Source organism: Aspergillus lucknowensis (genome assembly GCF_044049455.1).
Source record: "Aspergillus lucknowensis strain CBS 449.75 chromosome Unknown BJX67scaffold_22, whole genome shotgun sequence".
Lineage (NCBI taxonomy): Eukaryota > Fungi > Ascomycota > Eurotiomycetes > Eurotiales > Aspergillaceae > Aspergillus > Aspergillus lucknowensis.
This window is the reverse complement of record NW_027263566.1, coordinates 139,497-165,487: the sequence shown is the minus strand read 5'-3', so window position 1 is coordinate 165,487 and position 25,991 is coordinate 139,497. Positions and strand designations below refer to the sequence as shown.

The following is a 25,991-nucleotide window of genomic DNA, read 5'->3' as shown; positions in this document are numbered from 1 at the left end:
TGTTCCCAGGGCGCGCCCCTTCTGGGAGCTTAGCCACTTCCGGGGCCGATCCGGCGGAGATCTGCGGAACAACGTTGATACGCTGTGGCGGTGCATCCCCAGAACATGTCTGTATATCTGAACCAAAACACAGCTTTGGTCCAGTGCATTCGAGATTTATCCCTCGGTGAATTTTCTATCTTCCATTTTTTTTACAGTTCCAGAAACCCCAGAAGTATCCCAAAAACGCCGATAAATAATGCAAAAATGGGGGCCATATTGCGCTAGTCAACACTCAGCCAACACAATGAAAGTGAGATTCCCGTCTCAACCACTTATTTCCTGTTCCGGAGAAAAGCTGCAACCTGTTCATGTCTGGTTACAAAGAACATTCTTTTTCGGTCTGACTTCCATATCAGAACCCCAATCTCCTCTGCATACCGGCATGGAGCCTCGTATTCGGCAAGGCTAACAAAGTCCTTGAACAAGAAGCCAGCCGTCGCCTTGACACGGTCTCGTTCCAATTGCCAAAGACGAATTTGGTCAACAACAGTTGGTGGGAGAACCGACGGCGGAATTCCAGTCTGATTAGATGTTGACCGCGACACATTGTGTTTACGCATCTGCGGATGTGCGTGGGTAGCAAGGTACGAAATGATTTGGTCCGCTGTGATACCCATTTCGATCGCCCGGCGAATAGACTGCCTGGTAATTTTGCCGGTAACTAGATTAGGGAACCGGTACTTTAGCGTCGTAAAAAGTGCTATTAGAGAGATTTGTAACGGGGAGGAAGTGTATGCATAAAGACGATAGTTCGTTTCAATGATAATGAAGCCGGAACCGGGCTGGTTAGAGCCACCTCCCGGGCCGGAGAGGGTTCCAGATATAGGATTGCTGAGTGCACTTGAGTCGGACGTGAGGGTAGTTGCAAGACGCGTAGGGTAGAATTGGCCCGCCTCAGGTGAGCTCTGATAGACGATTCCAAAGTCGGCTAAATCTGTCAGAGTCCGAAGTTGATTCGACGTCAGGTGCCTTTTCTCGTACGATTTGCCGAGTTCCAAGCTGCTGAGGAGAAAGATGAATGAGAGCACTTCAACGCTATCCATCCCAATGGCCTCAGCACTTTCAACGTAGAGAATCAAGATATGCCAGACTTGCGTCCCAACATCTTGCAAGACAAATGCAAATCCGTCTTGGGTGATCTCAACGCGGCGGTCCCTTATTTCCACCAGGTGCCCTGCTTGGAGGAGTTGTTTTACGCCTTTGCTCAAATTCGCATCACGTTGAATTCCTAGGCCACTAGTGCCAACCATATATCCCAGCACCCCCTCCCACTGTCGGCGCGCATATTCGTCGAGGCTGCCAATAGACGTGCTCCCCTCGTCTGATGTTCGAGATAGTACTCCAAAGGACTGTGTTTGTTCGGCACCCGTGAGAGCTTGCCGAAGGGAGGCCGCAAATGGGTTAGTGACCATGTAGGCACGAACGTTATCAGCGGTTGTTGTATTTGAGAGGATATGCAGCCTCCCCAGAATTGACAGAGCACTATCTCGTTCCCTAATAGAAAATTGAGGACGGTCAGTAATCCAACGGCATATAAAAGTAGAATCTAAAATATCTTCACTCACTTCAGGCTCTCAGATTTCACCCAGATTTCCAGGTCCACAGCAGGGATGGGGTCCTTCAGATACAGGAGCGCCATCACGAAGCATTTTGCTATCGCAGGGGGTGGAAGGTTAACTGAGATCGAACTGAGATTGCCGACCACAACATATCTACATACCCAGGTCAGGCAGCATGCGCCTGAAGATAGCAAGAGCGGTAGATGGCTGCTGATAGAGCTTGAAGAACACGGTTCCTGGGAGGCTTTCGAGATAATCGAAGGGACGGGACGGGGCGGCCGCCATCTTGCCTTCGGAAGCGTAAGTTGCCTATCACTTTTCCTGCATGGTGCGATCCGAGAAAAAAAAAAATAGCGCAGAAACGCCGGTGAGAGAAGACAAAGACAAAAAAAAGAGGCATGAAGCTTTAGCCAAGGACGTATATTTACTCCGGTGACCGAAGGGGCCCGAAGCGCAGTCCGCGGCGATGATCTCTCAGCAATACTCCAGCTTCCATAACTCCTCGCCTTTCTCTCCGCCATTGATCCTTAGTCGTGTTGAGAATGACTGCCTTGCGCTTTGTCAGATCTGTAAGTTTTACTGACTTGCTATGTTTGCTGTTCCTTGCTGTGGACCCCCCTTCCTGACACGTACAAAAGGTTTGGCAGTCTTTCCGAGCCACCTCAGGGCTGGAGCCTCGGTAGGTACACAGCATGCCCACCGTCAACGACACCCCCCGCTCAACAGAGGCATCTTGCGGCCCCATAGGCTACTAGACAATGTAAGCTTTATTATTCTCGAGGGCTCTAAACAAAGTCGTTTTAATCCAAGACCCCAAATATCCCTCTATCCCTATATCCCAACAGCACCGGATATAGCGCGGGAACGGGCTGATGGATATGGCTCCAGCTCCGGGTGACCGCTGCGAGGCCGGGCACGGTGAACTTTGAACTAGACATTCAAAAGGAGCATACGGTAAGTTATTTCCTTCCATGCGGTAAGACGGAATTGCTGATAACCTCCAAGAACCGCCTGCAAATCCTCCATGGCGGCACCATTGCTAGTATGGGTAAGTCAAGTGTACGAAACACTGCCCCCCAGAGTCGCGTCTCTACTCACTTGTCACTCTCTTAAGTCGACCTTGGCGGCTCCCTTGCCGTTGCATCTCGTGGACTGTTTGCTACGGGCGTGTCAACCGATCTGAATGGTAAGCGAGAGCAAGCCACGAGCTTAAGTAGATCTCTAAATCTGGTCGTTTACCTCCTAGTGACATACCTCAGCTCTGGCGGAAAAGTAGGCGACAAGATTTTAGCTGTATGTTCTTCCCCTTATTTCTCCATTGCCAGACGTAGAGCTGATCTGGCAACAGGAAGCGACTTGTGACAAATGTACGTTCCCAGAGGGCATTGTACAACGCTGGACGACCCTCGCCATAAGTCTGCTGTTACAGACTGAGAAGCATTGCCCTAACCCATTTACAGTCGGCAAGACTCTCGCATACACCTCTATCAAGTTTACGAATGGTAAAGGTGATGTCTTTGCCCGAGGGAGCCACACTAAGTATACAATCTTCGGTTCCCTATCGCTACTTCTGTATGCGGTACTAACGAGCCAACAGGTATGTCGCCCTTGCTTGGAAAGACCCTCAAAACATTGTTGAAGAGCTCAAGGACCGCGAGCCGTCGTAAGAGACACTGTGTATAGCGGGCCCGGCCCGAAGATCACATAACCATACAAATCTATGAGTAGACTTAGAGACTCCAGCTTATTTAGGTTGAATCTCGGGGAATATTGAAGAGCCATAACTGTGACTGGAAAGTATAATCCGAGAGGCCACCAAGAAAGCATACTCCCGTACGCCCAGAATTCATTTTGCGCCCCGTACCTTTTACTATTTGTATCTAAGCGAATACATGTTCGTGTAATGGATCCTCATCACCCCCCTCATCAGCTCCAAGCATGACCTCATCCGCATCCTCAAGCAAGCCACCCTCCTCATCTGGCATCGTTTCGTCAATGACCCCATCCTGCTCACCCATGGCCTTGACCTTGGCTTGGGTCATCTCGAAGACATACTGCCCAAGATGTTCGACGCCTTCCATCGTGGTGCCTTGGACCTCGTCACCGACTAACCGACTAGCTGGGTACATCTCCCCAGGGGCAAGCATCAGTTTGTCGGGTCGTTGAAAGAGCAGGTCAAATGCAGGTTTTAATTCGTAGCACGACTCGAAGACCTCACGACGGCCAAGAATGTAGAGACCAAGACGAGCACGTGATAATGCTACTGTCAGCCGACGTACATCGCGTAGATATCCCACTGTGCGAGTTCGCGTAAGGGAAAGGATGACATCTGGCGAATATTTCTATCAGTTATGGGTTCGTCGGAAGACCGAGGTATATGAAAAGTCGAGGACACTTACAATCATTTTGCTCTCCTTGGTACTTATCTACCGTCGTAACTATCTTCGGCACCCCGAATAGAGCATTCCTGGCGCACCGATGGTTCAAAACGTCCTTAATGAGCGCTGTCTGCCCTGCGTAGGTAGCGAGGATCGAGATCTTCGACGCGGGATAGCCAATAAGTCGCATGAACTGGAAAATAGCAACAGCGTACTCAGCTTCGCCAAGATTCTGGATGAAATGAGGAGACGGCTCGCGCTCCCCTGTGCCTTGATAGTCGGGGACATTGATGAATTGGTACTCAAATTGGAACCCAGCGTTTGCCTGCTTGAACTCCGATGCATGCTCGACGATGGGTAGATTCCCAAGGTTCTGGTAGCGCCATCGAAATAGCTCTGCAATACTGGGTCTGGAACGACCCTGCTGGTCAAGGGTGATAACGGGAACCCCCAGTCTTACAAGACGAAGGAAAAGGCTTTGCTCGAAATGAGCATATTGTCGGAAGGCCATGTTTTGGATAATAGGGGAATTCTGAAGGTGGTCACCGCACAAAACTACTCGCTTCAGGGGGAGCTGGCCACTCTTCATACTCTGCAAAGCCGCGGGGATAAAGCTTTCAATTTCAGTAATCTGCGCAGCTTCCTCCATAACAACATTGTCGTAATGAAACCCGAGATCTGCGATTTCCTGGCGGCGCATGGCCGCATGTGTACTTGTCATTGCAATGATTCTTGCTTCTTTTACAAGAAGGTAGTTGGCCTTGTCCTTTGGCTGCCGCAGGATCTCAAAAGGGCGAATATCTTCTAGCTCTGAAAAGATCTTATCGATGTGACGTTGGCAGCCTTCTGCTACATCAATCACTGTCTCCTTTGGCGCAGCAGTATCAAATACAGGTTGCGGAGCATTGGAGAAATATTCGTCGAAAGGGAAGGCGGAGATGATATCTTCCGTAGATGCATTTTCAGCACGCGCAATATCCCAAAACTTGGCCCACGCAGGTTTGATATAAACTGTGTTGAAATAGCCTGCGGTCTCGCAGGAATTCCCATGTGCGCCTTGCGCCCCAATCGAAGCCGCCAAGCGAGTAACTTCCGCTAGGAAGTAGTTTCGATTGTCGAGGAATGACTCAACACGGCCATATTTACTGTAGCTGGACTCGGTTTCCAATTCCTCCTCGCCGTGACCGAGGCGTAGTAGGTGGCGCTCATCGATATCCAGGGCAACGATTTTCTGGAACAGCTGATTTAATGCCTGGTTGCTGTGCGCCACCAGTAGCGTGCGCTCGTGTGGAAAATTGTGATAGATATTATTAATAATCTGGGTCGCGACATCAGTTTTCCCGGTTCCTGGAGGCCCAACGATAACTGTGAGCCCTGGTTGCGTTCCCGAAGCGATCGCGTCGACTTGGGCCGGAGTGAAGCGCACGGCGTTGAGCTTTGGAGCATCCACCGGGTACGGGCCCGGATTTGGGGGCTTGTACGTAGAGACACGTAGTGATTTGGGTACAGCATATCCTTCGGCTGACTGTTCTCTCCGTCGCTTCTTCGACGTACCCGAGAGGAAGGCCTGAGGAGAATCTTCGACATATTCAAGAACGTAGGGTGGCTGGAAGCTTGATGTAGCATCGCCCGAAGGCTCAATAGTCAAGCCCGGGAAACTTTCAATCAAATGCTGCCAATCCAGGAATGTGTCTCTAAAGTCCACTGATCTAAGTCGGTTAGGCAACTCTGTGTAGCGAGCTCCAGCAGGATCTCCATAACCTAAAAAGATATCTTGAATCCATGGCGGCAGGGTAATGTCGGATACGATTAGCCTTTGCATGGTCTCGAGGATGGATTTGAAATTGTTCTCCCTCCCTTTTCTCCGCGCAATAACGTTGATCAGCGGGTAGATGTCAGGTTTCCCTTGCATAGTGCGATTCTTATCCGCTCTGAAGGCAGATGGGTCTAAGTTGACCAGGATTCTCCGAATGCGAGGTCGAGATTTGTATCCGTTTGTCTGACCAGATATCGGTTCGCGCAGCGGACGGCCATTTTCATCGAGGAGTTGTACAATATGAGCGGTCCTTAGATGTGCTATGCCCGGCACCTTGGTGGAACCAACATCCCTCGATCCGACTTTACCCGCGCTCTCGGTTTGAATAGCCAAGAGAAAGACAACATCATCAGGACGAAGCGAGTCCCATTCCAGTCGGACACTCTCCGCCAATCTCCCGACTTCAATGGTAATCTCAGCCCTCACAAAAGCGGGGTTGGCCGACCCTACCTTGGGGGGCGCGACTTCGATTATGGCAGGTTTTGAGATGGGAATTGCCATTCGAGAAAACCCATCGAATGTCAGAGTTTTTCCATCCTGACTGAAGCGTGGTTGCATTCGCTTAACAATTGCTTCCATGTCCTTGCGGATCTGGAAGAATGCTTCTGCGCGGTATAATTGGAAAGAACGCCACAGAAAATCGCCAAGGCTGAGGTATTGGAGGTTCAGCTTGGGAATAGCCAGCGGCCTGGAGCCATCATAAAGCTCATTTCGGAGCAATGATGGATCGTAGAGACTTTCTTCCGTAGGAACAACGCCGAGATGAGATGCAGCTTCTTGGAATGAGATCGTCCGTTCATAGAAGGAAAGAAGCGCCTCCATGTGTAGAGGGCGATCGGATGTGACGTTCGCTTGTTTGGGATAACCTGTTCGGAACCCTAGGTGGGAGCACAAACTCTGCAACTCTGAGTCTTCGAGAGAAGACAACTGCCCTTCGAGTTCGGACCGTTGCTCTATGGAACCGTAGTTCGATAAAGCTAGGATAGTCAACTTATCTTTGAAATGTTTCATACAAGTCCTTTGTAGCTGCGCCAAATCCTGGCAGTGAGCGTCATACATTGCTTGAGATGACAGGGCCTCTCCAGTATAGTCGTTTATCGCAAATCCAGTGAAATGCTTCAGGAGATTATAGAAGTCTCGAAAAAGCGCGTTGTCCGCCAAACGATACATCTGAGACAGGCGAATAACGGGCAGGAGGTGGAGGTCCTTCAGCAAAGTGTTCACATAACGCCTTGTAGGTAGCTGACTTTCTAGATCAATGAGAAATTCAAGAAACCGTTCGCAGTATCGCAAATTGTCTGTTTGGTCCTTCTCGGGTCCGTTCAATCTCCGCAAGAAATCCAGAAGCAGAGTGTAGAGCCACGATCGCTCAAATCGCAATTTCGCCTTGGTTGTTTCGTCGCCGGAGTCGTAGCGTTTCGCCGCGGCCCTCCATGCTTTTTTCAGATTTGGAGCTTTCGCAAGTACGTGTTCCCTAGCCTCCTCGCTGTGAAGATTGTGCCAAATGGATATAGAAACCAAAGGAGCGCATTCTTTTCGGATCAAAACATTTTCGAGCGATTGAAACGCGCTAATCATGAACGATAGAATCGAAAGCCGTGAGAAGGTAGGAAGCGACTGATCGATACTCATGGAAAGAATGCGGTGAAAAAGGTTGGAAAAATCATCGGGACGGTCTGAAAAGATATCTAGTGGCTGTCAGCTCTATATTCGATGTTCGGGCGCGCCTGACCATACCCCATATTGGCAAATGTTCTCTTTGTTTGACGCTCACGATCAATGCTATCAGCAGGACATGGTAGTTCGAGGCGTCTTCCGTGTATGTCGGCCAGAGAAATCTCGTCGGAGGTCAGCAACTTGAAACCGGGGCGGACAGAGAAGCAGCGCATACTTTTCAAGAACGTTTAGATTCTCCAGAGTAAGAAGCGAACGAAAGCTGAAGTTCGAGGCTTCAAGCGGATCCCAAATATCCTTCTTGATCACATCGTGCTTCACTTTGCGTGTATTTGACCTTCCGAGCCAGTGGGTTTTGGCCAGTTCCACCCAGGGATTATCGTCGCGGAAGTCCTCGACTGTCGGTCTGGAATCGAGGCCGTGCGCCATGGCATGCTGTGTCTGGCGACCCATCCCTCGAGGTTAAAATCTCCCAAAGGTACTTCACAGACGCGCCCGATTTCTCGATATGAATTTGCGCTTGTGGTTGATTACGCTCGACCGGAGTTGAGAAAGCTCCAGGCGCGCGCCCAGCACCATCTCCTATTGGGGCACAAGAATCTTGTGGAGCCGCAGCACCATTCGTCTCCCGAAAAGCTCCAACGACAAGACGGCCTGACCTTGTACAGTCGTCTCATTCCCAAGTGCTGCCGCCAGCTGTGACGGCCGAGAAGATGGCGAACGCAGATGTTGATGTGATTGATACCTACAGGAGGTTGATTGAATCCCTCCTGGGGCAGGCAGGCCAGGTCAAACCAGGCAAGGAGATCGAACCTCCTTTGACAGAAGCGCAGCTTGGGGAATCCTTCTGGCTGGTACAAGGTGCGAATGGGCAGCCATCAAAAGATTTGAGCCAACAAACCGCGTTTGCTGCTGTCGAGATTGCGTTCAGAGAGAGATTCTATAATCTTGTTGTATGGGATTTCTTTTGTTTCTCATTATGATCCCACAGGAGAGCCGGTCGATAAATAGCTGACTATATGTTCACATAAGGCGAATACCTCGATCGACGACCCTGAGTTTATTCAGATATGGAACTTACTCGATATAATATCTGTCTTCTCCGATAACGGTACGTTTCCGCATTGCGCCTGTGTGGATCTCGGTCTAACGTCCACGTAGAACAATGCGAACCCGGGCTTATATTCTGGTTGATTGAGGAATTACTTGATAGCCAGACGATTGAGGGCTGTCGCAAGGTCTTTGATTATTTGGAGTCTCGGAGGGAGCGCAACACAAAGGTATACTTGCCCTCGAATGCCATTCGTCGCTATGGGCCGCTGATCCTCCCGAAGAAACACTTCAAGCAGAAAAGCTTAATCATATTACGAACTTGCAATGAGCTGCTTCGAAGACTCTCGCGCGCGGAGGACACCGTCTTTTGCGGCCGTGTCTTTATCTTTCTTTTCCAGAGTTTCCCTCTAGGAGACAAGAGCGCAGTAAATCTCCGAGGCGAATATCATACCGAGAATATAACAACTTTCGACACTATCGCGAGGGATAGTGCTAGCCAAGCGGAATGCATGGATGTGGATATGCCTGATGTCAAGGAAGCAGCCCCAAAAGTTGATAATCAGGGCCAAGAATCCGAACAACAGGTCACCGAGAAGGACGAGAAGCAATCTCCGCGCGGCCTACCCAAGGCACCCCAAGTAACTGTTACCGACCCGGGCGATCAAACTGCAGTGAGATCGCTCGATCTGGATACCCTTTACCCCATATTTTGGGGATTACAGGCATACTTCTCTGCGCCAACAAAAGTTTTCGATACCCAGCACTTTTCCACTTTTAAAACCGGGCTTGAGTCCACTTTATCCGCATTCCAAAATGTCAAAACGGAACTTGAAACTTCGAACAGCAAGACCTCAGAAGAAATTCGCAAATCGAACAAACGCAAACGGACTGCAGACGGCCCCGAAATTGCAAGCAGCTTCAATCCGAAGTACCTAACAAGTCGCGAACTCTTTGATCTCGAGGTATGCTCATGTTTCTGATATCATGCCATGCGCCACGTAATTTCTGATTTTCGCCCTAGGTCAACGATACCGCTTTCCGAAGACACGTTTTGGTCCAGGCGCTTATCCTCCTAGATTTTGTGCTGTCACTTACACCACAGTCGAAATCAAAGCTCGCTGATTTGAGCAATAAGTCCGTGCTCTACGGATTTTCACTCAATGATGAAGATGTGAGGAGTTTCCAACGAACCTTCTATCATTTACTTACGCAATGCTTTAGGCAAATTGGGCGCGTAAGATACGAAAGTCAATTGAGGAATATCTCCAGGAAGGTATTGGGGGGAAATTCTATTACCGCATGGTAGATACCGTTCTATCCAGAGACAAGAACTGGGTACGCTGGAAGGCTGAGGGCTGCCCTCCAATTGAGAAGCTGGCGGTTTCCGTCACCGAGTATCTTGGTGCTCGTGAGAATGCAACAAAGACATATGCAAACAAGCGCCTTCGTCCTTCTCCAATGGGCTCTCTTGATCTGAGGTTTCTCTCGGAGAGTGAATCATTATCCGGCATTGAAAGGCTCAAGGAGCCAGAAAGGTGACAACCCATCAGCCTTCTCCAAGTAATGGTGTTGCCTGACGTATATTTAGATTTACGGTTCCCGTCTCGGAGTCATTAATGCGGGTGATCGAGGAAACTGATTTCGATATTGATATGGCCCAGACCAAAGAGGACAAGGAGACCGCGGTTCAAGCAAAAGCAAGCAAAACCTGGCTGATGCTGCGGCTTTCTGCGAAAAGCAAACTGGCCGCCTTCGAAAAGATCGATGACGGAAAGAACCTAAAGTTCCTTTTTGAGACTGCGCAAGCCCCTGAGAGCACGTCACAGCACACCGCAAATACACTGCAAGACCCTACAGCCAAGATTTCTCAGGAAAATGAGTATGGGTCTGGTGGTTCCGCGCAGGGTCAGGATAATGAAGCCGAAACTATTAACGGTGCTGTCATCTCCGAAACCAGAGCAGCGGAAGCGACCGAGGCAGCGACTACTGATGCGTCGGGGCCGTGAAGGAGGTCCACGTACCATCCCCGTGAACCTTGAACGAAATGATTTCAAATGCCAATCACCGTCGGCTCTGTTGGCCCTCACCTCCTCGATTCCCCTTCTCCGGCGCAAACGACAAATGCATCTTGAGCTGCAGATCTGTTAAATGAGCCTTCGAGACGCAGGACCAATGCAGATATTAGGGGCGGGCAGACAAAGCGCGCCAAAAGTCCTTGCAATCTCTGGCATGACCTCTCTCTCCTCGCTGGCCGATTGGCGGGTGTTTTTCAACTCGTGTGCGAAGAGGCATTGATACCTCAGATCAGAGCCAAGCACAAACAGACCTTTCCCGCCGTCGTTTCTTCAGAGGAAAGATATAAATAGCGCTATCGTCCGTCCTTGGAATTTCGTGCATGGCGCAGGGGACCGAGTGCCTTCCAGCATCTCCGTCCAGAGTGGGCGGCTAATGGTTGGAGAGGGAAGCAGGAGAAATGTCGCTGAGCATGCGTTTTTATGTTGATCATAAAGGGTTCCTTGGTTCTCCTCCGCTCTGAAGAGGCTTTGATACGATCCAGGTGGTTGAGAAAATGACAAGAGCAGGGTCACGGAAAAATCCTTTGATCCTTTGAGGTCGTGGGCTCATCTCATCTTAGCAGACGCACTCGAGGTACAGAAGGAGTTTATCAATGCGATCAGCAACATTATTGCTTTCAAAGTACCTGCATAAATTAAGAAGCACGGTGGAATTCTTGTTTCTTCGCTGAAGAACGACATGCATAAATCTCAATCAAACCGAAACAGAAGAAGGTCCAGTCTGATCGCCTGGCACCAGCAGCAAAGAAGGAGGAGCATGACATTCCTGACAGGTGAAGCCCGATTGAGGCGGTTGAGGACTTCTGGAGGCGAGATTAAAGGGTGCCTGTCACTGAGACGCCATGTTTCATGGGAAGGATCGGCCCAAGTACCAGACCGGCGGAAGCTGTCTTCATCAGGCCTAGAAAACCGCCCACTCAGCTTTGGTGTGCTTCACGGGGGATAGTAAAGAGTCTGATTGTTTGACGAAGGTTCCTTTATTGCGGAGACGAAGGGAACAGCAGTTTGTTTCGGACAACCCTGTTCTTGTTGCTGCTTGGATTGTAATTGACTTGGGCCTCGGTAAAATGTGATACCAGGCCTCGTCGAGGTCCTCATAACGAAGCAGCGAGTGGCCCATCGTTGAGCCTTGTGGGTGTTTCACATTGACCGGGGACCCGCACAGACCAGGCACCAGCACGAAGAATTCCGGTGGCCGCTTCGATTTCGGCCTTCACGGCTCGAATCTGTTTGAAGAAATCAACTTCGAAGAGAAAAAGAATAGGAAAAGAATCATAAAAACAAAAAGGAGAACTGCTCACCATCTTGGCACTGGGCGAAGTCTTGGGAGAGATTCAAGTTGCTCCTCTCCAATCTGCACCACGACGCCCATGACTGGCCGCTTTGATCTCCATGGTTTCGCCATGATCTTCTTCCCCGCACCGTTGCAACACGATGTCGATGACAGTGCGATCATCGATGTCGTCGCCAGAAGGAGCCTCTGGAAAGGATCCGGCCGTCATGGAGTCTTTCAAGTCAGGCCACTGAGGTTTTGATACGGGTCCCGCCGCGGTCTCCTCTCGATCCGCTCACGGATCAACCAACTCCAATGGGTAACTTTCCTGGAGGAACGAAGACCGAATGTCCTCCTCAACGTAACCACACGCACTTCTTGGGAAATCAAGACGTCCGTCGAATGCGAAGTGTGCATCATCGAACGAGTCAGGATCTCTCGCTTGATATCTCCGAGATTTCTCCTCAGGCCTTTTCGAACAAGCGGCAGCTTCCTCCTGAGATGGACGGGCAACAAAGGCGAACCCAATCAACCTGAAGATGACTGATGGTGAGCCAGTAAGGGACGCGAGTCTCGTGACTGGTCAGGAATTCTCCGAGAAAGGCTAAGAAATCAAGGCCTTGACATCATGAGAGGTTCACGGCCCCCATCGTCTTCTCCAGTTCTCTTGGAAGCTGGTTCTTTCATGCTCCGTGTGATCCTGGTCGACACAGACGACCGGGACCGGGACTATCATCAAGACTGGCGCAGATCCCAGTCGGTTATTTAGGGACCTTCCGAGCCGGAAAAACATCGCATCGACAGCTCCCCGAATTCAACTGAAAGTGTGTTCCTGAGATCCGAGTCATGAAGAGGTTCAGCGAGACACCCCAGGATGTGCCGAAATTTCCCGATTCGCTCTTGAGAAGAAGTACGAGTATTCGATCCTCCTGGTATGGTCTTTTCTTACCGAGCTCACATCCTGGGTTTGGCACCCGAGAGGCTAGCATCCTTCTGGGTGGGTTCGGGAATTTCTTGATTTTCTTCTTTGAGGGCAGCCGACAGAGGAGAGAGGCGTCGGCGGTTTCCTGACTTCCCATGATTGGCAAGCTGCCCGTCGCTCCTTGTTGTCCTCTTCTTCACCGTTTGCTTCAGACAAAGTTGTTTCATGCAGGTGCCCTTCTGTGGAGCTGTCTCCCCCTCCTCCCTCTTTTTCGCCCCTCCGTCAAATCGCGGGTGGGGCACCGAAAGCGCAGCGGCGTTTGACAAGAAAACGATTTTAGCGTCCTTCGGCTGTGTGTCCGCTCTAGTCATCTTCGATCATGGTTCTTTGCGCTAAGCTCCGAAATCCAATCTCGAAACGAAGAACAAATGCAGTGAGGCACACTTCGTCCCATCGCCAGAGGATAGCGACGATCATCATAGCGACGCGCAGTGTGAAGCTCTCGGTGATAGTTTATTCTGGATACATTCTGCTCTTCTCTATCTCTTTGCTGTTGCCGCATCTCTCTCTCGTCGTCGCATCCAGTGGCCCAGGCTTATCTCATTATGCGCTAATCCTAAACGGGCAAGGAGGTCTGTCCAGGGCTCCGACTCCCCATTTGGTGGAATTATTTTTCCTCCCGCGTCCCATGGCCCTGAACAATTCTCCGATCCTTCAAAGCCCACTCTGGACCTGAATTTCATCAAACGAACAAGGAAGATGCAGGAGATTCCTCGGATATTCACCAACATCTCGAACTTCCGCTCTCATTCTCGGCCTCCATCCCATTTCTTCGACGATGGGCGTCTGATCTCTTCCAGAGAGGGGAACAGCGTCTCCCCTTCGGTTTCCGTCGGTCTTCCATTCATGTCACCTTGGGATGGTGTTTCTTGGCTGGCTGATGGCGGACAGGGCGCTAACTGGGCTTTCAAGATTAGGCCCTCTTCTCTCGATCCAGGCGCCGTGTTTGGTGGGTTCTGAGCCACAGAAGCACCACTCAGTCAAACATGCCGTGAACGTTTCCCACATGGTGTGCCATCGGTCCATCCCAGAGACAATTGACAGACTAATCATGGTTGAGGCCAGTCGAGTCGGGCCTCACTCCGCCAGACCAGACAAGAGGCTTCAGAGCAAGGGTCCGCTTCTTCCCCTCTCAGCGCTCCACTGACGGAGGGAACGGGCAGTGGGGAGATGATTGTCCCAGGTTCCCAGTCCTTTGTAGTGATGCGCAACTGCAGGAATCATCCCGGTTTGGTGGCCACGCTCTCCGCCCGAGAATTGCCAGCAACTTCGGCCTTTTCAGTGAAGATGCTGCCCAGTCTCTCTCCAAATCGCTCGCGAGAGGTGACTCGCCGTGTCGAGATATCCCCTCTCATGTAGAATGGGCCAGCATGGATATACCACCATCTTCAACCACACGTCGGGAACCGGTTGAGCTGCGGAGTCGCCGCGCTGTCTCGGATGAGAGACGATGCGAGCGTCACTCATCGAAGTCAGTGCTTGCCGAGTGGAAACTCAATCGCTGATCGTGGACCACGCACCCTCCTCGTCTTTTTCCACAGGGCTGCCCCCGATCTGGAGCTTGCGGAGGTTCGTCTCCTTGCCACCTTCGCTTCTGTCAGAGCGTGGCCGTTCCTTCCACTTCCCTCGCATCTCAAGAGTTCGACTTAATATTCTTGTGCATCTGCCTGACATCCCATCGATTATTTTTCCCTGTTTTCCTATTTTTTCTTTCTTTGGTTGTTTGTCCGTAAGACTTTGTCCCAACTTAGCATAACGCCCCCAATCTCCCTTCAGCGTCAAGACACCTCGCGACGAACCTTTATATCGTCGTTATTATTCCCTGGTGCTACCACCAGTCGGAGCTCCGCTGAATTCACAACGTCTGCTCTTTCCTGCTTCACTGGACCCAAGCCAGAACTTCTTCTTATTCACCCCTGTATCAGCCTTTTGTTGACTTGATAATTCCCCCTGTGAGTCTCACTGACCTCCTCTGTCCCGCTTGGGAGGTGGCTCATACTTGTAGCTTGGCACAAGGTATCCCGATACCGAACTTGCCCTTTTCTTACCTTTTTTTTTTTCTCTTTGAGTTGGCTCCTGCGTAATTGAGCCTTGGTGTCATTCGTCTTTACACCCGTCAGCCTGTCATCAGCTCGAGGGAACCCTCCTTGTCACCCCTCACTCCCGGCGGCATCAGTGGCAGATCCGGTGGATCATTTGCTCCCTGCCATTGTTCACGGCCCTTGACCTAAGCGCCCCAGTCTTCCTGGACTTATTTCCAATACCTTGATCTCCTTGTCCTGACCCGCTTGGCTACGCACCGCTTAATCTCTTCTCCTCCCTTCCTCCTTCTCGGGCTCCAGACGGCAGGAGTCTTCCGCCACACGCAGGACCCAACGGTGGAATCGACCTCCATCCGTTGCCGCTAACTTTCCGTGGCCCTGGCCACAACAGACCGCGCCCCTTTCGAATATCTCAAGAGGAAAGAGACACCAAGGCGGCTGGATCCCCTCGCAGAAGAGCGAGCGAATAAATTATTCACCCTCCATTCTTGACCCTGCCCTGCGTACCAGTTTTGAGTCCCCAGGCCATTGCAGAGCGCCGACAACTCTCTCACAAACCGGCCCGTGAGACCTTTGCAGTTTTCCCAAGCATCTGCCCACCTTTCTGTACCGTGTCTCTGTCGCTCAGTACGCCTGCGCTGGAATTGTCCTCCCGCGAAACATCCATGGATTAGACAGAAAAGGTATTACAACCATGTCAGTCAGTGGCCCTTGTGCCTGGGTATCTATTATGACACCAGCAGCCACTGCTCATTCATCCGCAATGACAGGTTCCTGGGGGCCACTCTCCTGGAATAGCGAGCAAGGCACATCGAAACCGAAGGTAGACTTGCCAGCTCTGTCTGCGGGAGGACGAACTGAAGGCGAGCAAGACAAAGCTCCCCCCGTGGAGATGCCACCGACGATGATCAAGGCTGAGAACACATTTCCAATCCCGCCCGCCGCCGAGAACCCCAATATACCGAAATATCCCGGAGGGGAAGTCCCTTTGAGCAGCTCCGAGGCCCAAAATTCAGGTCAGAATAACTCGCTATCAAAGTATAAACTAAAGACGCTCAATGGCGACAATGAAGAGACGAACATACCCCTGGCAAACGAAGAAGAAATGTCATTAGTAAAATCGGAGATCCCAGATGAGGTACATGAGGAAGAAAAGGATCACAGCGAGCTGAATGCAGGGTCCTCCGATGACGGGGCGGGTTCCTCGGTTGCTGACGACAAGAAGTCGTCCCAGATAGAAAAGAAGAAGATGAAGCGGTTCCGGTAAGGAGTCGATATCCATTGCTCAGACAAGCGCTGATGCATGAAGGCTCACGCATAATCAAACGCGCTTCTTGATGAGCGAATTCACTCGGCAGGCACACCCTGATGCTGCACACCGGGAGCGGCTGTCACGGGAAATTCCTGGTCTGACACCACGTCAGGTCCAAGTCTGGTTTCAGAACAGGTATTTCAATCCCCGGATTGCAATGGGCGTGCAAATCGCATTCTCTGACTATTCATGCCCAGACGCGCGAAACTAAAGCGTCTCACCAGCAACGATCGAGAGCGTATGTTGAAGTCTAGAGCACTGCCGGATGACTTTGATACGACGCAGGTCCTGCGCACTCCTTTCGGGAGCAAAATCTCAGAGGCACCAGTTGAGTTAACCTGGATTTGAGCCGAGTTCTCTAACTCTAACTTTTCTACCCAAAGGGAATTTTAGCGGAAGGATTACCGCGCCTAAACGACGACGATTACGTTATATCCCCCTTGAGCTCGGCCTCGACTACGGGTCCCGGCTTCCCTTCGTCAGACAGGGGCTTCGAGAGCTACCAGAATCGGGGAGCAGCAGCAACGGTCCCCGACTTGAGGAGCAATCGTGGCGCCTTCCCCTTTCCGCGATCGAGCAGCTTTTCCGAGTCATCGTTCAGTCCCAGCCTTCAATTCTCTGGCCGTTTCTCGAGGCCGGGCGCGCAGACGATGGGTCACCCTGGGATTCCGTACCAACAACGGCCGATGGACTACCCTATGAACCGCCCAGCAAATGGGATACTGGTTAGCTACAGTCAGCATCGCCCACTAGAGGGATCTGTATCACCAACCGGTCAGTCCGAGCAACAAATGCCATATGGTATGGACAATGCCAGTAGGTCCTCACTGTTCCCAGGTAAAGCCCCAAGACACTGATGACTGTTTTCGTCTTGGATATAGACCAGCAAATACACACCTATCAATCTCCTCTTTCCATGCCCACCCCAAAAGCATACGGTGGATTGGAAATGAATTCGCATATGCAAGCTCCTGGGAGAACTATGCCCACCCTCCAACATCTCCCAGTTTCTGAAGCATCCGACCACCGCTCCTACCCTTATGAACACCACCCGTACGGTATTGCTACTGGGATACCTTTCACGCAGGCCAACACGTCAAGCCCGAGTTTACCAGCTTCCTTTCCTTCCGAGTCAGGACACGTCTCCCAAGCACCAGTTGGCAGTTCCTCGGACGGAAGGATGAGCAACACCCCGCAGGTTATGGACCCATTGCGGACAAAATACGGCCACGGTTACGAATACGCAAACTACCTATAACTGCTCGGAGCGCAATATTCTGTGTACGACCCTCCACACTCTACTTGATGATTTAACAGCAATTAAGCCTTGCCGTAATTTTATCCAAGGAAATGTTTAATTGGGGAAGAACTCAAGTGTTGAATGCCTTTCCTGGCACATATATTGTGGTCTGGATATACACTACATTTTCTTCATTTTCTTTCTCTCTTCTTCTCTCATGTGTTCATTATCATTGTATGCTTATTATTCGCAGGGCGGGAAAATCTTGGATGATGTGATATACGGAGTTGGGAACAATCGGCGTCTGTTTTCTTTCAGATTTTCCTTACTGCATGTCCTGCTTCTAATTGTGGTTAAAAGACATACTAGTACTCAATGTGTAATCCTAACATTTTTGAGACTCAACATCCTGTCCACTGTCGTCGTTTCAGTCCCCATACTCCGCCCTTCGAGGTGCCGCCCCAGTTCCAAGCAGCATGGCAAGGAATCAGCAGAGTCAATACATCAATCCAGCCCTGGAGGTGAATCCAGTGTCGAAAAAGTAATTACCAATTGATGGGCCACGAACTATATCCGACCAATGAGCATCGTCTGGATCCTTGAGCCTTTGGCCCAGACGAAGGCAGGCTTTGTGGCGTGCAGCCAATCAGCACCGCCAGATTGCTAAGCATCGCAAACCGCTGACCGTCTGTCAGAATGTATAAATTCACCACTGCCACCGTAGAACTTGGGAGTCAACATAATCTCATCTGCTCAGTACAATCCCTCTCATTGCCTCTCCACTGAAACACCCATTTCCGACATCGTTCAGTCCATTCATATCAAGTCGGCCGTCGAACATCAATAGTTAACTTCATTCGACTGACGTCATACTTCATAACCCTCCTCAACATAACTTCTCTACAAATCCTCCCAGCTCCATCGCGAAAAAATTTTTTTGAAAAAAAAAAAATAATGGTCCACCCCGCCTCAACCTGCTGCAAAACAAACCCCCACGGCGGCTGCGTCTGCGCCGCGCAGGCAAAATGCTCCTGCGGCAAGGAATCCGCCCTGCACTGTACCTGCAGCAAGGCCGCAACCGAGAATTCCATCCAGGGTCCCCGGTGTTCGTGTCGTATGTCTGACTTTACCTAGCTGCCTTTATTCTTCTTTTTTTTTGGTTTGACTAATCGGGGTGCTCTGTGTAGGTGCCCGTCCGGCTGGCCAGTGTACGTGTGAGCGTGCGACGAGCGAGAATCACCCTGTGACCGGGGAGACGTGTCCCTGTGGGAAGAGGCCTGAGGGTAAGTGTTTTCTTCCCTTCCTTTATTAGGTTGATTTGGAACGGTTTGTGCGGCTAACTGCTTCGTAGCTTCTTGTACCTGTGAGAAGGCGAGTGCGGTTGATGCTGCTGTTGAGCCTCTTGAGACAGACTTTACGACTCGTGCTTGAGATGAGCCGTGCGTGTTATGAAGGTGGTTTCGTGCGGTTTGCTTTCATCTATATTGTATTGTAGCTAGGGACGGCGTTGTGAGGAGTACGAGAGGTGGTGCTTGCGACACATACAATTCAGGATCAACAGAATACATCCGAAATTCTTTTAAAAAGGTTCCAGAGGAGGAATACAAAACGAGTCCATCGTCGGTCAAGTACGTCGAGTACAATCCTTAACATCAACCCATCCACCGATCCCCAAAGCGCTTGATATACCCATCTCTAAACTCTCGCAAACTTGCACTGGCCTCCTCAGTCGCACAAAGATTCTCCAATGCCATAAAAGCTCGTTTCACCCGATAACTCGCGAGATCACCGTCATCCGAGCCCTGGAGCGGCCGCGAGTAGCTTGAGGGCATCTCGAATCCTGTCGCAATATCCGGCTCCCCGAAGGAATCCTCGTAGTGGAATGCGTTTGTGAGAGTCACAAATCGGCCGAGCCAATATTGACTAGGCATAGCTGTCTCAACCTGTGGTCGAGGATGCGCACACTCTGTTAGTACAGGTATCTTTGTAGGGCTTGGGAAGAGGGTTGAATGAGGGTTGTGACGGCGGTGATCTGATGACGGCAGTTTTTCTAATACCATTTTCTCTCCTTGAGCCTTGCGTCTAGTGCTGCTGTTGCTCGCTCGAGGTAGTTTGGATGCTAATTCTTTCGGGGTTTTGGGAATGACGGCGTCCACGGCGTCCACTTCTGTATATCGAGGTGAAAAATGTTGGAGGTGAGTGAAATATGTCGCGGATGCGTCATTCTCTTTCACTTGATCCTGCATCCGTGTCTGCGTTTGCGCTCTGGCTGTTTGCTTCTGGGCTGACGGCTTGGGAGGGCTAGGTTTCAGTTTCTGTTTGGGTATAGGCAGCTTTGTTCGTTGAGCATCTTGCGTGTGTTTCAGGTCCTCGAAGCCCCTGCTGGGTCTGATACGTTTTGGCGTCGCCATTTTGGTCATCGGTGCTATCGTTGTCATCCCAGGCGAAGAGAGTCTGTTGTGGGACTTCTGGATCTGTTGGTCGTAACGTGCGGTCGAGTACTGGACACTGCTCTTGCTATCACGTCCAACTCGCACCTTCCGCATGGCTGCCGGTGGCCCCGGTGGCGCCGCTGCCAAAGCCATCTTCTCTGCAAAAGTCATCTTGCTCACGTCTTTATACTGGATTTGTGGTCTCCTCCTGATGATCAATCTCGGGTTCTGGCGTAGAGGAGCCGAGTATGCTTGCGATGCAGGCTGTCGGACCTTGACGTCGAATTTGGATTGTATGTTGCCTCGTTCCTTCATCTTCGTGCCTCGTGTCCCGAGAGATGATAGAACATTCCTCCTCCCTTCCTTCTCATACACCAAGTGCGAATACAAGTTTCCCTTGGGCGGCATACTCGGCGTAGGAATCCTCGAGGAGGGAATGGCAGACCTACGACCGATTCCCACATGTGTCTGGCTGCGCGGTAACACCTCGCCCAAGCTCAGACGGGAGGTGAAGCGTCGGACTCGGAGTGTTTTCGATTCTCGAGGTGTCTCCGGCGGGTTTTTTTCATGGCTAGCATGCCTTTGTTCCGGCTTGTCTGAGGTGAGTAGAGGGGGTTGGGGTTGGGGTTGGGGTGCAGAGAATATGCGGAGTGAACGAGCTGGCTTCGAGTCGTGGGAAGAGATGGAAATGCCTTCTTTCGGTGCCGTTGGTGCTGGCCTGTTCTGCATGGCCGTGATCGAGTCATGAGAAGAGATGCGTCCGAATTTCCGGGTGAGGTGCTTTTTGAGGGAATTTCGAAGGGTTTGGAGGGTGATTGAGAGTAAAGACCTCCGGCCTTGCTTTTCCGCCATGGTTACCAGTGTTTTTGGACGGGGATACAGCGCGATAGAGATTCATGAGATGGATATAGGATGTATGAGAGCTTGTCAAATGTATGCAGGTTTCGAGAGCACAGGAAACACAAGACGAAGAGCAGCAAAGTAATACGTCCGGGGGGATTGAATATCGCATTCACTGCTTGACATGGCACTTCCCAATCAGGAATCCTCAGGGACCACAATCTTTCCTTCAGTCACCTTCACAGCGCTTCCCTTGAGCACCAGACTCTCAATCTTGCCTGCCTCCTTGACGACAATGTCCACTCCAATCTCGCTGCGTCTCCCCATTTCGACTCCCTGCACGATATCGTATTTGAACTCCCCTGTCCTGCCCTCCGTCAGCGACAGGTACGCCGTCAACCCACTTGCCGCACTCCCCGTCGCAGGATCCTCCTCATTCCCCAGGATCGTCCTCGTTCGAATGACCTCCTTCCCCAGCTTCTCATCCTTCACGCCGCGTACGTAGAAGTAGGTAGTAATCAAGCCTTCCTCCCACCCCTGGTCCAAATACGAAGCATTCGGCCGCTGCGCGGCAGTCGTCACAGCAGCCAGAGCCTCAAGCGAAGGCAGCTCAACCAAAAGTTGGCTCATGCCCTTGACAATAGAGAACAAGGTAATACCAGACGCCGCCAAGTACGGTTCCAGAGACGGATAGAGCCGCGATACCTCATTCAGCGGGTACTGGTTCTTATGGATATGCACGTTATGTGCCACGCGCGCCGTAACGATGCCGCCGCCATTGTTCGGGTCTTCAAGTGCAATGGGGAACTCCCCAGCCTTCAAAAGCAGACTTCGCACATTCTCCGGTGCGTGATGAAGAAACCACGACGCAGCACCGATAGTTGGGTGGCCAGCGAATGGGAGCTCCTCGCTCGTGGTGAAGATGTCGACTGTGCGAGTCTCGCCGGTGCCGGTCTTCTCGTGCACGAAGATTGTCTCTGAGAGGTTGAACTCGTGCGCGATGGTTTGCTTCTGGCGCTGCGTGAGTTGGAAGTCGCTTGGCGGGGGTAGGAAAACCACGCCGAGTGGGTTACCCTCGTACGCCTTCGAGGTGAAGACATCGAGGGTGAGGAAGTTAACGAGTTTAGTCATTGTGCTTGTTCGATCGTCCTGCTGCCAGGGGTTCTCGACTTCGAGGGGAAGGCAGTCCAATTTAAAATATTTATAACGTTACATGAAGGACTTCATGCTCCAAGAAGGGCGCTGCTCCACCTCTCATGACTCATCACTCACCAATGGCACAAGCCACGAGATTGCAGAACACGAGAGAGAACCAAGCAGTGGATTCAACTTTGGACACATCGGGATATATTCGGTATCGCCGCGCGATTGTACCAGTCGATATGCATCCGGCTCGGTTGGGAACGCCCAAACTCGTCATATCTCATTATCCCTGTAAGCCATCATTCCGAATCACTATCTATGATAAATCCAGCTCGCATGCGTCTGCGACTCGGGGCGGCTAAGGGAGCATCTCCATCGTCACCCTCGTTTGTCGTGTCCCCAGCTTTCACGCTCGGGGCGTCGCGTCCATCGAAAAGAGGCAGCTCCGTTCTTTTCTCTCGGTCTGAGCGAAATGCTAGGTCGTCATTGAATTCAAGCTCGTCATCCGTTGGAGAGGTCGATGCACCCTTGTCTGCGCCATTGGCATCAATAGACAAGTCTCCCATAGACGAACCGCGCGAAGAGGTGCCTGTCTCGCTCATAAGAACATCATCGTCTTCCAGCTCGGTGACGCTGCGTCGTCGTCGTTTCTCGCGGGCTTCGTCTTCTCCAGCAGCGTTTGACTCGTTTGACCGCTTTCCTCGCTTCTTATTCGAAGGATAAACCGCCTCCTCAGCTCCTCCAAGGAGTAGGGCATGCTTAATTCGCTCTGACTGCTCTTTGCGTCTCTTCTCCTCGAGGCGGAAGAACTCTTCGTCTCCCTCTTCGTCAGATTCCTCATCGCTAGCATGGACATAAAGGTCGCTTTTGATCTTCGCCAAACGTGCTCTAGTATTTTCATCGCGAGCACGACGGCGTTCTTCCAACGTCTCCTCGTCTACCGGGTTGGCTTCGCTCTTGTCCTTCCGCTTCATTCTCTTCTTCTTGAGTTCATTGAGCACGTTCGTTTTAGAACGAGGGTTTGGTGGGAATAGAGGCCCGTCGGGAAAGTTTTCTTCGCCCTCCGAGTCTGATCCGAAATCAATATCGACCGTTGTTTGGTCAGTAGCTTCTCTCCGCTCATTGCCATACTTTCGACGGAGCGATTCCCGGGGATCACGCTCGTCTGTATCTCCGACGACCAGCGCCTTATCGATGACAGACTTTGCTTCCCGTAACTCAGTAGATCCCAATGCCGAAGGGACAACCCATGATACACCTTCCACGTTCTCTTGGCCAAGTCGTTCGAACTCAAGCAATGTCATTAGAAGACGGAGCTTAGCATTCATATGCATCGCTCTTCTGCCAGATTCATCCTTTGGTTTGACGACTATTTCTCCGTTAGTTCGGCGCTCGCTATACATGACCGTAAGCACATACCGATAATAGGGTTAGGGACACTTTGGGGGCCCCCAACCTCACCACCTTGGGCATTCTGTTGCGCCTCCCAGGCTTCCCTTTCGTCTGCCGCCGATCCTAAAACTTCGCTGATCCACCTGACCAGGACTGCCTGCTCATCTTTGACCAAGGCAGCGACCACAATACTCAGCTTCTCCTCCGGAGTTGATGCTACCTTTGGATCAACTTCAAGTTCGGCAGGAGCCCTTTTGTTGGCAGGCATCGTTTGCTTCTCGTATCCGTATTCAAGGTAAAATGCGGTTGAGTTAATCTTGCTGAAGAGTAGCTCCGTAATCAACGCAGGCCGTTGGTCAAGTTTCTTTAGCAATCTGCGGACAATTTGCCGGACTAGTTCCTCCCACTCTCCGAACATGGGTATTCTAGAATCCATTCCCCCAGGCCCTTTGATCATCCTATAGAAGAGGTTGAGAATGTCAACTCGGAGTAATAACACGCTCATCTCTTGCTTAAAGGCTATCCGGTAGAAATATCGATGTGCGCGTTTCAGCTGTTCAGGACTCAACTCCCTGTAAAACTTGGTGAAACTGACGAAAGTGTCAACACATTTTTGGTTGCAAAACCTGGCGGCAAAACGCGTAAAATCGAATTTTCGCTCCCTGGACATTCTTTCGGCTTCCGCCAAGTCCTCGTCTTCCGATTCCCGTTCATCATCGTTGCCTTCGTCGCTCGGCTGCTCATCACGATTTTTCTTTCGAGCCCGGCGCCGCGAGCGTACATGCATATCAACATTCTCCTTCGAATAGCGTTCCAACATCCGCAAGAACACATGGGACAGCTCGGTGCACGAGTCTAGGTAGCTAAATCCCTGGTCGGTGTACCCTCGCATAACGGCGAGTATGCGGTCATGGGTCGTTTCCTCGTAGAAGATTCGATTCTGGATATTTTCGGCAATCTCCTGGTCTTCCTCGAGTGATGACTGAGCCATCTCTTGCACCGTCAATAGGACCTGTGTAAAGCACCGCATCGCAGCATTAAGATCGTCCCACTCCTTATTATCAAGACCGTGCTGCATAGACCTGTTCAGAAAAACGAATGTTTCCTGATTGAACACACCGGCAACTAGCCCAAAGCTGTCCGGTTCGAGTTCTTTGCCTGGCTTTTCGCTTTGAGCTCGCTTCTCGCGTTGACGCGCACGGCGAGCGCGCTCCGCTTCAAGAAACCAGGCTACAGTATAAAGGAAGTGGCGCTTGTTGATATCAACGACACGGACTGATTCCCTCTCAATCGCCTTTCGTACATGAACGAAGAGGGGGTTGAATCCTGAATCTAGAAACTCTTCAACGAACATTCGCAAATGTGTCGAAGCCCTTTGGTTGAGGTGTACTGGCGTGTTGAAGTCGTTATTTACCCTCGCATTTTGCGCTTTTCGGCCGCGCCGAGGTCTGTTCCATTTCTTGGTCTGGTCCATTTTGTAGAGAGTCGTCTGACCATCTTTGAGAACATCCTGTCCGGAGACCGTGGACATTTTTTCATCATCACGTTTCACCCAGATCATGGTCCCGAATCTGCCGTGCCGAGTTGGTGCATTCTTAGCGTATTCCCTTCGCAAAGACGACTCTTGACGAAGAAGATCGTTTAATTCTTCTGTGCGCTTGGCAGTTCGCTGAGCATCATCCATGAAGAGTTTCTCCACGTTAACCCCTTTTACAATATGAAACAGCGTCTCGAGGAGAGGAATATCCAGCATGTTAAAGTCATCACTGACGTTAGAGCACAAGGTGAGGAGTAGGGCAAAGACATCCTGATCGTGGAAAGCGTTTATGGTCGCCGATCTCGATGTTTCCTCTTCTTCTCCTTCCGCCGCAAGACGAGCATTCGGGGAGATTATCGCAACATTCCTGAGGAAATATAGCATGATCTTCAGTATACCTTCGTCCCTCGTGGTACGTTCTGACCTCGGAGTTGCCATGCTAGGAAGCCCGATCCGGATAATAGCTCTCAGAAGACCGCAGCTACCAGTATTGAGTATACCACGTTTGTAGGAGACTTGCGATTGCCGCAGGTAAGGTACATGGCGGTGGTGGTTGACCGTCATCTCGCCATGGATCTCCAATGGCCAAGTCAAAGGCACTAACAACTCGACTGTAGACCGTCAGAAACACAATTGCACTTCCATTCAGACCAAGGCGTAGTGCACTTACCACACGCCAGGGCAATCCTCGACATATATTTGCTCTGCTGCCCACCATTCCACCAAAGCGAAAGGATCTGGATCAGATCACCATGTACCAGATTTGCTTCTCCCAGACATCGCGCAACGTCCATGCGGTTAAACTTCTCATCGTAGAGCTTGAGCCATCGCTTGATATCTCGAAGACAAGCCAAAGCATCGTCTCCGAGCACGTATCGGTCTGCATCTTCGCCATTGTAGCCTCCCAGCTGGAGCAATGGTCAGTCGTGTGTGGTATCCAGCACAAATAGGATGGACTCACGGCAGTGACCAGGCTGTAGACGTGAGAGCGAACATCAGGGTCCACCACTTCAATGGTCTGGTTCAAGGGCACGGCTTCCTCCATCACGGCCCGTGAAATTTATCCCATCACCGTCAACGCTCATTCAACGTCACCCTCGCAACCTTTGGATTCGACCCCAGATGGATTCGCGTCCCAGAGGAGCCAACCAGCACGCGTCAGTCACGCGTCTCGCGTTTTGCCGGGCGGAAGTGTCGGATA

The 25,991-nt window shown here is 51.1% G+C and overlaps 10 protein-coding genes across 10 annotated transcripts; 5 read left to right on the top strand and 5 right to left on the bottom strand.

Moving 5' to 3' along the window:
* Positions 1-52: 52 nt before the first annotated feature.
* Positions 53-1,978, bottom strand: BJX67DRAFT_354193 (TFIIH/NER complex subunit TFB2). The gene is made up of 3 exons (XM_071029188.1): positions 1,763-1,978; positions 1,608-1,695; positions 53-1,536 (listed from the first exon to the last, which is right to left on the bottom strand). Exons 1-3 carry the CDS (start codon positions 1,884-1,886, stop codon positions 315-317), a joined length of 1,434 nt encoding a protein of 477 aa, XP_070885832.1. The 5' UTR covers positions 1,887-1,978; the 3' UTR covers positions 53-314.
* A 28-nt stretch (positions 1,979-2,006) lies between these two features.
* On the top strand, positions 2,007-3,400 carry BJX67DRAFT_354182 (PaaI family thioesterase). The gene is made up of 10 exons (XM_071029187.1): positions 2,007-2,170; positions 2,240-2,280; positions 2,349-2,361; positions 2,490-2,555; positions 2,607-2,649; positions 2,716-2,787; positions 2,848-2,894; positions 2,950-2,968; positions 3,062-3,140; positions 3,199-3,400. The coding sequence occupies exons 1-10, from the start codon at positions 2,144-2,146 to the stop codon at positions 3,266-3,268; spliced, it is 477 nt and encodes a 158-aa protein (XP_070885831.1). The 5' UTR covers positions 2,007-2,143; the 3' UTR covers positions 3,269-3,400.
* Positions 3,401-7,982, bottom strand: BJX67DRAFT_354174 (RNA helicase aquarius). The gene is made up of 4 exons (XM_071029186.1): positions 7,687-7,982; positions 7,533-7,633; positions 4,001-7,483; positions 3,401-3,930 (listed from the first exon to the last, which is right to left on the bottom strand). The coding sequence occupies exons 1-4, from the start codon at positions 7,920-7,922 to the stop codon at positions 3,482-3,484; spliced, it is 4,269 nt and encodes a 1,422-aa protein (XP_070885830.1). The 5' UTR covers positions 7,923-7,982; the 3' UTR covers positions 3,401-3,481.
* Positions 7,983-8,182: 200 nt separating this feature from the next.
* Positions 8,183-10,528, top strand: BJX67DRAFT_381481 (THO complex subunit THO1/HPR1; the record flags this gene model as incomplete). Its single annotated transcript, XM_071033025.1, has 6 exons — positions 8,183-8,422; positions 8,502-8,580; positions 8,631-9,484; positions 9,544-9,693; positions 9,744-10,057; positions 10,111-10,528. The coding sequence occupies 6 exons, from the start codon at positions 8,183-8,185 to the stop codon at positions 10,526-10,528; spliced, it is 2,055 nt and encodes a 684-aa protein (XP_070885829.1).
* Positions 10,529-13,620: 3,092 nt separating this feature from the next.
* BJX67DRAFT_117662 (uncharacterized protein) lies at positions 13,621-14,151 on the top strand. Its single transcript, XM_071024399.1, has one exon. The coding sequence runs from the start codon at positions 13,712-13,714 to the stop codon at positions 13,997-13,999; it is 288 nt and encodes a 95-aa protein (XP_070885828.1). The 5' UTR covers positions 13,621-13,711; the 3' UTR covers positions 14,000-14,151.
* Positions 14,152-15,125: 974 nt separating this feature from the next.
* On the top strand, positions 15,126-17,564 carry BJX67DRAFT_117696 (homeobox domain-containing protein). Its single transcript, XM_071024400.1, has 5 exons — positions 15,126-16,157; positions 16,204-16,341; positions 16,404-16,533; positions 16,590-17,022; positions 17,088-17,564. Exons 1-5 carry the CDS (start codon positions 15,589-15,591, stop codon positions 17,462-17,464), a joined length of 1,647 nt encoding a protein of 548 aa, XP_070885827.1. The 5' UTR covers positions 15,126-15,588; the 3' UTR covers positions 17,465-17,564.
* A 613-nt stretch (positions 17,565-18,177) lies between these two features.
* On the top strand, positions 18,178-18,988 carry BJX67DRAFT_117532 (putative copper resistance protein Crd2). Its single transcript, XM_071024395.1, has 3 exons — positions 18,178-18,560; positions 18,634-18,729; positions 18,798-18,988. The coding sequence occupies exons 1-3, from the start codon at positions 18,401-18,403 to the stop codon at positions 18,875-18,877; spliced, it is 336 nt and encodes a 111-aa protein (XP_070885826.1). The 5' UTR covers positions 18,178-18,400; the 3' UTR covers positions 18,878-18,988.
* BJX67DRAFT_117586 (uncharacterized protein) lies at positions 18,989-20,983 on the bottom strand. Its single transcript, XM_071024398.1, has one exon. The coding sequence runs from the start codon at positions 20,728-20,730 to the stop codon at positions 19,099-19,101; it is 1,632 nt and encodes a 543-aa protein (XP_070885825.1). The 5' UTR covers positions 20,731-20,983; the 3' UTR covers positions 18,989-19,098.
* On the bottom strand, positions 20,824-21,916 carry BJX67DRAFT_117534 (PhzF family phenazine biosynthesis protein). Its single transcript, XM_071024396.1, has one exon. It carries the CDS (start codon positions 21,847-21,849, stop codon positions 20,917-20,919), a length of 933 nt encoding a protein of 310 aa, XP_070885824.1. The 5' UTR covers positions 21,850-21,916; the 3' UTR covers positions 20,824-20,916.
* Position 21,917: 1 nt separating this feature from the next.
* Positions 21,918-25,921, bottom strand: tof1 (putative DNA repair protein (Tof1)). The gene is made up of 4 exons (XM_071024397.1): positions 25,752-25,921; positions 25,461-25,698; positions 23,281-25,401; positions 21,918-23,230 (listed from the first exon to the last, which is right to left on the bottom strand). The coding sequence occupies exons 1-4, from the start codon at positions 25,833-25,835 to the stop codon at positions 22,161-22,163; spliced, it is 3,513 nt and encodes a 1,170-aa protein (XP_070885823.1). The 5' UTR covers positions 25,836-25,921; the 3' UTR covers positions 21,918-22,160.
* Positions 25,922-25,991: the final 70 nt, after the last annotated feature.

Excerpts from the sequence above, each read along its gene's own strand:
- BJX67DRAFT_354174 (XM_071029186.1), bottom strand. The coding sequence starts at position 7,922 with ATGGGTCGCCAGACACAGCATGCCATGGCGCACGGCCTCGATTCCAGA. Across the intron at positions 7,634-7,686 it reads AATCTAAACGTTCTTGAAAA|ATTTCTCTGGCCGACATACA; the intron begins GTATGCGCTGCT and ends ACCTCCGACGAG. Across the intron at positions 3,931-4,000 it reads CCAAGGAGAGCAAAATGATT|ATGTCATCCTTTCCCTTACG; the intron begins GTAAGTGTCCTC and ends AATATTCGCCAG.
- tof1 (XM_071024397.1), bottom strand. The coding sequence starts at position 25,835 with ATGGAGGAAGCCGTGCCCTTGAACCAGACCATTGAAGTGGTGGACCCT. Across the intron at positions 25,699-25,751 it reads TCTACAGCCTGGTCACTGCC|CTGGGAGGCTACAATGGCGA; the intron begins GTGAGTCCATCC and ends CCATTGCTCCAG. Across the intron at positions 25,402-25,460 it reads GAGGATTGCCCTGGCGTGTG|TCGAGTTGTTAGTGCCTTTG; the intron begins GTAAGTGCACTA and ends GACGGTCTACAG.
- BJX67DRAFT_117696 (XM_071024400.1), top strand. The coding sequence starts at position 15,589 with ATGTCAGTCAGTGGCCCTTGTGCCTGGGTATCTATTATGACACCAGCA. Across the intron at positions 16,158-16,203 it reads AAGAAGATGAAGCGGTTCCG|GCTCACGCATAATCAAACGC; the intron begins GTAAGGAGTCGA and ends TGATGCATGAAG. Across the intron at positions 16,534-16,589 it reads GCAAAATCTCAGAGGCACCA|GGAATTTTAGCGGAAGGATT; the intron begins GTTGAGTTAACC and ends TTCTACCCAAAG.
- BJX67DRAFT_117534 (XM_071024396.1), bottom strand. The coding sequence starts at position 21,849 with ATGACTAAACTCGTTAACTTCCTCACCCTCGATGTCTTCACCTCGAAG.
- BJX67DRAFT_354193 (XM_071029188.1), bottom strand. The coding sequence starts at position 1,886 with ATGGCGGCCGCCCCGTCCCGTCCCTTCGATTATCTCGAAAGCCTCCCA. Across the intron at positions 1,696-1,762 it reads GCGCATGCTGCCTGACCTGG|CAAAATGCTTCGTGATGGCG; the intron begins GTATGTAGATAT and ends CCCCTGCGATAG. Across the intron at positions 1,537-1,607 it reads GTGAAATCTGAGAGCCTGAA|GGAACGAGATAGTGCTCTGT; the intron begins GTGAGTGAAGAT and ends ATTTTCTATTAG.
- BJX67DRAFT_354182 (XM_071029187.1), top strand. The coding sequence starts at position 2,144 with ATGACTGCCTTGCGCTTTGTCAGATCT. Across the intron at positions 2,556-2,606 it reads ACATTCAAAAGGAGCATACG|AACCGCCTGCAAATCCTCCA; the intron begins GTAAGTTATTTC and ends ATAACCTCCAAG. Across the intron at positions 2,788-2,847 it reads CGTGTCAACCGATCTGAATG|TGACATACCTCAGCTCTGGC; the intron begins GTAAGCGAGAGC and ends TTTACCTCCTAG.
- BJX67DRAFT_117532 (XM_071024395.1), top strand. The coding sequence starts at position 18,401 with ATGGTCCACCCCGCCTCAACCTGCTGCAAAACAAACCCCCACGGCGGC. Across the intron at positions 18,561-18,633 it reads GGGTCCCCGGTGTTCGTGTC|GTGCCCGTCCGGCTGGCCAG; the intron begins GTATGTCTGACT and ends TGCTCTGTGTAG. Across the intron at positions 18,730-18,797 it reads CTGTGGGAAGAGGCCTGAGG|CTTCTTGTACCTGTGAGAAG; the intron begins GTAAGTGTTTTC and ends ACTGCTTCGTAG.
- BJX67DRAFT_117586 (XM_071024398.1), bottom strand. The coding sequence starts at position 20,730 with ATGGCGGAAAAGCAAGGCCGGAGGTCTTTACTCTCAATCACCCTCCAA.
- BJX67DRAFT_117662 (XM_071024399.1), top strand. The coding sequence starts at position 13,712 with ATGGTGTTTCTTGGCTGGCTGATGGCGGACAGGGCGCTAACTGGGCTT.